At 35.2% G+C, this 9,681-nt stretch overlaps 1 protein-coding gene across 1 annotated transcript; it reads right to left on the reverse strand.

Annotated features, from left to right (window-relative positions):
- Positions 1–779: 779 nt before the first annotated feature.
- LOC140746858 (odorant receptor 4) lies at positions 780–9,681 on the reverse strand. Its single transcript, XM_073078956.1, has 9 exons — positions 9,411–9,681; positions 8,674–8,826; positions 7,742–7,924; positions 3,609–3,792; positions 3,101–3,197; positions 2,789–2,890; positions 2,381–2,469; positions 2,108–2,174; positions 780–788 (listed from the first exon to the last, which is right to left on the reverse strand). The coding sequence occupies exons 1-9, from the start codon at positions 9,679–9,681 to the stop codon at positions 780–782; spliced, it is 1,155 nt and encodes a 384-aa protein (XP_072935057.1).

Below are 9,681 nucleotides of genomic sequence, written 5' to 3' on the forward strand. Positions count from 1 at the left end.
CATTTGAAATGATCATGCCCTGTATTAAGCCTCGGGGTAGGAAATGCTTTCGGCTCTCTTTTTTCCTGTCTGCAACTGCCCATGTACTTAAATAACATTATGGCGAATACAGTGAGTTATAATGTAACCTAACTGGATATTATTATTTCAATGTTGCAATGATTATTAGTTAAAGTGGGTTACCAATGCTAAAAAAGAACTTCACAGTTCAAAGTAGGGCATCAAATAAGTAGCTTTTCAACTCGTCTCTGAGCATTGTAGCATTGTTAGTGACTTTCAAGTTTTATTTGGCCAAGAACAACTCGAGGTGGTTGCTATCTGCGTGCGATCTACTAAATTGCTTGCATTTGATTGCGGTTTAAATAACGATTGAAGTTTTATAAGACTTTTAACATTATAACGGTTAAGAACACTTCACTTTTTTTATATTATTGAAGTAGGAAACGAGCAAACTATGGTATGCGGCCACCGACGAATAGATACCTATCTGTAAATAACCCTAGGTAAGATAAGAGTCCTATCTGAGGTTGACCAAAGATGCTCTGCCATCCCTGACAACTAAGGCGAAACGCCTATGATAAGTATGTCTCACTTACCAGTTATAGTCCGCATAAAACTGCTAGTCCGCTCTGAATATAGAAATGAATCGCGTCGCCATAATAAATTGTATGACTACACCTGCTTGCAACAACTTCAGAGCGGACTACCAGTTTGGCGATAACTGTACCAGTCTTTAAATGAGAATATGTTTTAAAAATATCTATAAAATAAAAGTAAATTCAAATTTCCTGGAAATAGTAGCATACAAGTATACACATGGTGCTGATAGTGCAGTGTTCATTGCTACACGTTTCTATCATAAGTACATCTTGATTGGAGATGGTCTCCACAGCCAGGGACATGCGCGCTGCATGAGTAATCAGTTGTTCAACGGTATCCACTATGGAGTTAATTTAAATATCTTCGGTGGGATCAGCGTCGTCTAACGAGCAAGGTCAATATACAACAAAAAAAACTATAATTAGGTTTACGGTGTCTACTTGATAAAAAAATATGTGACTAGAAACCTAGGAATACGCTAGTGATAACTAGAGTGCATTGACTTTTTGGAATGGAATTTGGTATACTCAACCAGTCTTACAGCAATATGACTCAGGATTTTAGGTAGGGATTTTAATTTTAGCATGAGACAGATTTTTAAATAAGGTGATCTAAATTGCAGTCTTCTTAGATAGGAACACAGGATTAGATAGGTACATTAAAAGCTTTTTATTTGCCTATAATTTAGTTATTTTTCTTCATGGCCCTCGTACTTTATAATAAGAACATTGTTTCTATAATTTTTTTATATGGGTACTCCTTTGGCGAGGTTTAATTTGGTGTTAAGTAAAAACAAGGGTTATAAGGTAATTTTATTTCCACGCTTATTTATGTGCTTCTACTAATTGTAATTATCTATGCAAGTACCTTTTTTTTTTTGTTACGAGGGGGAAACCTTCAAAAGGTACCCTGTGCCGTGGGAGCGGCACGGGGTTATGTGGGATTCTTACCGCACAAAAACCCCCCGGTGGCCGTCCTCTGCGCTGCGTAGAGGACTCCGGGATCTCCGGAGGAACGCAACCGGAGTCCTCTTAGCGCGTTGCCCCATAGGGCTCCTCCCAGGTGAGCGTGACGCTGGCCACACCGTCTGGTGTGCACAACGGTATGCGACCACACATACCGCCGTCCTTCCCGAGGTCGCTGTCCGGGCGGTTCGAGCTCCCACTCTTACGACCCGCAACCCCGGAAGCCCCTTTTAGTCGCCTCTTACGACAGGCAGGAGATACCGTAGACCTATTCTGGTCCCGGAACTACAGGGACCATCTATGCAAGTACCTAGTTGCAAAAAGTATAGTACCTAACCTATACAGGAAGGTAGGTGTTTAATATTACACTCAGAATTCAATTATTATTTTACGTTTAAGCTTCTTAATTTTCACTGTACATCGTGTAAAGAAGTGCAAAATACGAATACGATCTTGACAGAATCTGTAAGTAATAGAAAAAAAAATTAGTTACAATGCAACTTGGTTTTAGAAAGATAATATACCAGAATTTGTTTCCTTACCGCGGAATATGTGACAAGTGAAATAATTGTAAAATTCATCGCAGTGAAAGCGATGGGCTTTTGGGACCTGAAATGTAAAATGTCATAAATACGTACTATTAACCTTAATAATATATTCCTAAAGTGAAAGTACACAACTGCATTTCTGATGTTAAAAAAATACTGCGTCCTGCATTCAGTTTAGTTCATAATAACATACTTTTACTTATATCGTGAAATTTTTACAATAATCTCACAAGTTGGTAAAATCGTTTGTGACCTCCGAATACTGACCTCCGAATAAGAAAAAGAAGAGTGCGCCTACAGCGAGGACTGGTGCGATACCATCCACTTTTATAGGCCGCTAATGCTACATCAGCATTCTGTAAGTATACATTTTGAAAAATAGTCTATTGCCTGTTATGCCGGAATCGTTGTATCCATAAATAATATTTGTTACTTTAGGCTCTGTCACTAGCTCTACCATTTTGTTGTATAGATTTGTGTGGCTACGGACCAAAGGATATTTTACTGAAAATCTAGATACAGGAAAATCGATATTATTATGTCCATCAAAATATAGGGACACGCCTACGTGTCCCTAAATAAGGTGCTAAAACCACCACCTATAAAAAGGTGCTAAAAATCTAAATAAAATAAAATTAAGTGATCTATTAAATTTATAGTTTAGCAAATACATACCGCATGAAATATATCATCTGCATACCAACATAGTGTTCCAATTTGAATGAGAGCCGACATTAGAAACAGTTTGTTGCTAATAGCCATTAAAGGTTCCAATAACTAAAAATAAATATATCCATAATAAAAATAAAATTATGATTTTAATAGCTGCAATATAATATTATACTGTACTTACTAAAAACATTTTTGCTTTTATAAAAATTAAAATGTTACACTTTGAAACGGTTAAGAAGTGTTGATGTCGTAATAAATATAAACAAAAAATAATGAAACAGGAATTGCTAAAAATAGACACTGCGAAGAACTTACCACAATGACGAACAGAACGCAGCAGATATTAATAGAACTAAGGACATAGTTGATGAGATTAACCAGAGAGAATGCTTCTTCTAAGTCATTGCAGTAGCTATAAACAAATTAAAAAATATAGACAACAGTAAATAAAATTGATTATAGAAATAGTCAAAATATATATTAATACCCCTGAAATCAAAATTCCTTTCTTTACGTTATACCATGTTAAACCTACCTTCGTCTTTGGGTCACTATTATATTGGGTACTAGCTGACCCGGCAAACTTTGTACCGCCTCAAAATCTATTTATCAAATATATATCATATAAAATATAGCCTATGTTACTCGTACCTCTTTATAATATTAGTATAGATATAGATTACATTTTAACTCATTTGGTCTAGTACTTTCGGAGTAAATTGACTGTGACAGACGGATGGACAGAGGCTCGAGTGACCCTATAAGAGTTCCGTATTTTGTTATTTCGTACAGAACCCTAAAAAACTATATACGGTAAAAATACCTTATTAGTCGTTGATGCAGTTTTATACATTGAACTAAATCTTGATAGTGTTCATCATCAGTTTTCTCGGTTAAAGCCAATGACTCCAATCGTCGTTGCAGGATCCGAAGCAACAGTCCTATGTGGCTGGCCATGCCCGAAAAAAGTAAGTCTGTAGACACCATTATCCATACGCATGTTTGACCTAAGTGTAAAAAATAGTACATTACAATACGAGGACGAAAAATTTTTTTCTGACAAGTGTGAGTTTGCAGGCCGAGCCGCAGGCGAGGACTGCAATCACACGAGTCAGAAAAACATTTTTCGTCCGCGTGTTGTATAAAATTTTATATTACGGGGTCGGAAATGGGGGTTTTGCGCACGCGAAGCGTGCGTAAAACGTCAATTTACGCACGCCGTGATATAAAACTTATTAAGCTATTGCATAGCTTTTATCGCGGGCTTTGAGCGCGGCGACCGAATCGAGAAATTCCGTAACGAAAATAAGTAACACCTTTCAACAACTCGGTTGCCTGGAGACTTGATATCCAACTATCAAGTCTCCAGGCAACCGAGTTGTTGACTGTCAATAGAAAAATATGGATATAATTGAATAAAGTATTATTTTACATTCCTTATTATTTTATTTGATATTGGCGACGAGATGTCGAATGAACTAAAAAACAATAAGGAAATACGAGCCACATTACGTGGGTTAATGAAACGAACCGAAAATTACATTTCGGGAATAGAAAAAATTGACATTGAAGAAATAAATATACGACTGAATTATTTACAAGAAAATTTGAACAAATTCTACGCGATTCAAGAAAAATTGAATGGCTTACAGAAGAAGAAAATTTAGAAGAGGAAATAAAATACAGGTACGAATTTGAAGAAATATATACAAAGCTAAAATTTAAATTTTTGAATGTACAAAAAGAAAATAATCGGCTAATACCTGAATGTTCTTTTATATCAGCAAGAGCGGAAGTTTATTTGATAAACTGTTGCACGCTTGAGACGTACACCTAATACAAAAGAGTTATCACCTTATCAGTTAATGTTCGGCAGAGAGGTAAGAACCTATATGCATGCCTTATTTAAGAAATCCGCCCCACTATCCAGATTACATTACAATGCACCGCCAACGCAGGAGTTCGGACAAGGTGATAAGGTACAAGTCCGCAGTTACACCAACCCAAGAGTTAAATGGGAGTTCGGAGTCGTCGTCATCCGAAGATTAGGTAGACTCCATGAATGTATGAAGTCAGAACTGAAAATGGCATACTGGTGCGCCGTCACCTTGACCAAATGCTGCCGGCGCCCCTGGTGGTGTAAGTGAAAATAGCGGTGGAGGACTGTTGGATATCAAGTCTCCAGACAACCGAGTTGTTGACTGTCAATAGAAAAATATGGATATAATTGAATAAAGTATTATTTTACATTCCTTATTATTTTATTTGATAACCTTAATTCGTCAACTTGAACACAGATGGCAGTAATACACATTTTTTTATAATCCGTGCAGAAATCTTAAAATTGCGTGAAGTATATTTTATATTCCCATTATAAAATTCAAAATTATATTACCATATTATCCAAATAATATGTTTTATCAACATAAGCTATGTTGAATTCTGGATTGATAAAATAACGTAAAAGAGTGTTTGTTATTTTTAAACGTACAATTACAACTGACAGACTTGACAGCACAAAATCAAAACGCCATTATGATTTATGGTACAAATAATTTGTGTACAAAGTGTTTTAAATATGAATAAACAAAGTGCATTTATTCATGAAAAATGCGATGTACCTGTAACATTCGGCCAAATGTCACAGGCACATCGCATTGATCCATTTATATTGCTGGTTGTTAATACTTTACGTCATTTATTAAATACTTTTCTATTTTATATTTTAGAATGTTCAGTCTTGCTTGGAGTTATGAAATGTCAGCTGATATTTGCAATGTCTTATATAATGGAGATATGATAAAATAGTGGATAAAGATGTATTAATGTAAATGTTGATGATTATGGAAGAATATATTGTATTTCTGGAATTCCTTCTGAGCGTTTTCATAGCATAAAAAATGCTATGCAATAGCTTTACCGCGGCAGTCTCCGAGTGCCACACGTATTTTTTTATTTTCTGAGTGGGATCTGTATCACAGATTCTCTGGGGATTTGATTAAATGGGTTTTGGTCACCTGGCTCTGACTTAGAATTTATGGCAGAATATTGTTTTTATCATAAATTAATTATTAAAATATTTGATTACTTTTCAAAGCCACACACAACAATATTGAAAATGGAATACATTCTTAAGTTAAGGGCTTACAAATCAGCTATCGAAACCTGTTAAACAAATATATTCCTATCCTCCCAACGGAATGAGATGCATTCGGATGCCGATTCCGATCCCGAAAATAGATAAACGCTATCTTTACGAGGTGGCTAATATGGCGAATGCAAAACTGTAGACTTTGTTTTGTTTTAGCAAGTACGTGTAGAATAGGTGAGCCATTTGGAATGTGGGACAAGTAAAGATAGCGAAATGATGTTTGTTTTGTATTCGTCATGAGAATGTAACATCTTGAACACAAACGTATAATCAAAAGTTTAAACCAGATTAATTGGTACTTACTGCGCGCCGCGGCAGATGGCTACCATTACTTTTAGAGCAAAGTTAATAATAATCTTTCGGTAATTCTATATCATTTGGCAATGAACACTTTCACAACATCTATGAATTTACAAAATAAAATTAAATTGGTATACTTAAGGGGAGTTTCTTCAGATAGTGAAATGTATCATTGACGCTATAATAAATTGTTCGATTGTTATCATGTTAGGGTTCCGCAACTAAAAGAAAATGCTACTGAGTTGAAAATGATACTTCGTAATTTCTGTCTGTCGTCGTCATATTACTTTGTACTGGAATGGATATGTGTTTTGCGCTATTTGAATCGCTGCACGAATTATTTTTTTAATCAAATTAAGAAAATGAACAAGCGTTCGAAAAATATTACCCTCCGCAACCGGGGAAAAATGGCGGGGCACTTCTATCACCATGAGCGATGAAAAATCAATAAGAGAGCACAGCCTCCAAAAGCAGGTTTTTTTAAACAATCTAGAGGTTTTGAAATGTCAGTAGTATGTACAGGGAGGCGAAAATTAATCACCCTGTTTTGTTTTTGAATAACTTTTGTACTGAATAAAAAAGTTAGTCAAGAACTCACTCAAGAGTGAGATTAATCGCAGCTCTTAAGAACAATATTCGACTGGAATGCGAAGTATTACCGGCGGAAATCTTAAGGAAAATCGTGGAAAATATGATAAAAGGGGGGCAAATTTGAACCAAGATTTCTATTACTCAAAATTACTTTTAGTTCTATTTATTACAAAAGTTATTCAAAAACAAAATAGGGTGATTAATTTTGCGCTACCCTATACTACCTAAGTCAATAGTTGGTGACAATACGGATAAGGTTATAAGTGTCCTTCCGCCTTTAGTACTTTCTTTGATTTTATGAAAATTGTAAAAGAAAAAGCATTGCTTAAGTATAAAATATTTTTTTCATTCCGACAACGGAACCCTCTACGAGGTCCTCGCATCTCGCTTCTTTTCTTGATTATAGTCACCTAGACAAAAAGTTACTCCAATTTATTTTGTGCTGAAATATATCTAATGACCGATCTATTCAATCAATCACGCTACTTTCATAAAAAATATATATGAAAGCTAGGCAATATTTTGCCACTCTGTCACAATTTTATTACTATATTATTATAATGTATTATATATGCTCTTTAAATTATGATACGCTATACTTTTAAGATATATTGATTGTATGACTGGTGTTGAATGCAAATAAATATTTGTTTAAAAAATTATAAACATTTTTTTTTTGAGTGAGTGAGTTCTTGAGTAATTATTATTTTTTGAACTTTATAAAGGATTTGCTTTATATTAAAATAAAAAATAAACTTAGTCTTAATAGTAAGCGGGAAGAAAGTAAGTAAGCTACTCTATAGTATCCCATACGATTCTATACAAAACATTAAATAGTAGTATTTCTGATGGTTTGCCAATTCTTGTTAAAAAAATTAAATAAGATTTGCCTAGTTACTTTAGTCACGTCTTACCAGCAATAATCTCGAAGATATAAACAGCCACGTGTGCTACAGGCTGGTGTTTGTCGAAAGGGTACCAGGATACCCAAACGAAGCCGATATGCGCGTCTTGCCCCTGCCAGGAGCGGTAGAAGTAAAGGAGTATTGGTGTCAAGTTAAAGAACCAGACACCGAGTATATTTATTGCGAAGTACCCTGAAAGCATTAAGAATTAGTAAACCTTACCTGAGAAATTAAGTACGATATGAGAGGACATAAGTTTTTTTTCTCTTTTTTTTTAGGAGTAGCAGACGAGCATGCAGTCCACCTGATGGTAAGTGGCTACTGCCGCCCATGGACATCTGAAATCAACCCCAGATAGAATTAGATCTTGGAATAGAATTAGAATTAGACCTCGGAAAAGTCTGTCTTCCTTACCACACCCTTCAAACCGGAACACAGCAGTGCCTAACACTGCTGTTATTAGGTAGAAATAGGTGTGGCGGTGTTGCCGCCGGAGTCGAACCACAATGGGCTCTACCAAAGGGTTCATATTAGATGAATAACGTTTATAAACTTATGCAGTTTATGTTGAAGTAAAGTTGTTCATAAAAGTTCAGCTCCATTGTTTGAGTTTTGAAATTCAGTTGCAAGATTTGTGCTTCATATACCTTCCTAAATAAGAACTAGAAGGTAAGTTAAATGAAATATTTCATATGTTAAGATTAAAATGTCTGTTGTTAATAATGTTAAATGTCTTTGTTACTTTATTTTACGGTACGTATGTTTGCAAATAGCTTTAAAACATTTAGGTATATAAGTATATTTAAAAAAATCAAACCTTTATTGTAAACATATATTCGTGTAATAATGAAATAATCGTGGCAAGTTAAATTGACAATGATTATATAGTAAGTACCTATATTTTACTAAGGAATTATATAAGAATCATTTCTAAAGCTTACATTGATGGCCAATACGCAAAGCTGCGAGGCTTTTATCTTTTATTGCTTGAGCATCTTCGTTAAGCGGTGGCATAGGCCATATCCCTGACAGTTCTTCTAAGAGTTGGCCGAATACGTTTTTCTTGTACCATAACACAAACACCTTGGCAATACCTGAGAAGTACAGAAATAAATAAAAGCAATGAGACCAATATTGTTCGAAGGTGTTCAGGAATTAAACGATAGGTTTTATTTATAATTTATATACGTATATTATGCTAAAGTAAGAGTATCATAGTTATTACAAGTAATATAAATCGATTAAAACGACAATCAGGAGCGAAGCGCGCATCGCCGCATCTTGCTGTACCTAGATCATAAAGTTTATCTTTATATGTATCCACCAAGTTAAGCAATGGGTGCTAGACAGATAGTACGAGTAGCTAACATGGGCGCTTTTGTGCTGCTTCGAGGGGCACGTTAAATTGTCGGTCTCGGTTATTATCTTTGCATACAGTAGTTTGACTTTGTTTTAGTATCCTCCGTATAATTCGCATCGAAAAGCGAGGAGGAGTGTGTATCAAACACACATCAGCTGGCCGAGAGGTTTATAGTCCGCCATTAGATTAGATTGAGCAGGAATAGGATTAAACATAGGTTACAGCTTGCGGTGAATTGTTTAAACAACAATTTATATAATAGTTAAAATAATTATTTACCGAATTCGATTTATCAGTATAAATAAAAATATTGCTTACTTAATGCGCCATATCCAAAGGTATGGAAAAGTGGAACGACATCTTCTACGCGAGGTGAATTGGAAACCGTAAGACATATATGAACGAGTTCACTGAAAACGTGGTAGCAGATGCATAAAGCAGACAACACAAATATTATTTGCTGTTTCAGATATGATGAAGTAGTTTTAGGTTTATCAAAAGTAAGGCCAATGCGTTTCATGCAAAAGATACTTAATTTTAATGATTCGTCAATTTCGCGTTTTGCGGTCTCTCTAGCGGTCTGATCCAT

This window comes from Epargyreus clarus, unplaced genomic scaffold, assembly GCF_041222505.1.
Source record: "Epargyreus clarus isolate Ecla_fem2 unplaced genomic scaffold, WU_Ecla_fem_2.2 ptg000014l, whole genome shotgun sequence".
In the NCBI taxonomy this organism is placed as follows: domain Eukaryota; kingdom Metazoa; phylum Arthropoda; class Insecta; order Lepidoptera; family Hesperiidae; genus Epargyreus; species Epargyreus clarus.

What these genes read in the sequence shown, in the direction of transcription:
- LOC140746858 (XM_073078956.1), bottom strand. Translation starts at nt 9,681, where the DNA reads ATGGATCAGACCGCTAGAGAGACCGCAAAACGCGAAATTGACGAATCA. An exon ending in CTTTGGATATGGCGCATTAA is followed by an intron (nt 8,827 to 9,410) that starts GTAAGCAATATT and finishes TGTACTTCTCAG; the next exon opens with GTATTGCCAAGGTGTTTGTG. An exon ending in CTTCTTTTTCTTATTCGGAG is followed by an intron (nt 2,175 to 2,380) that starts GTCAGTATTCGG and finishes TTTACATTTCAG; the next exon opens with GTCCCAAAAGCCCATCGCTT.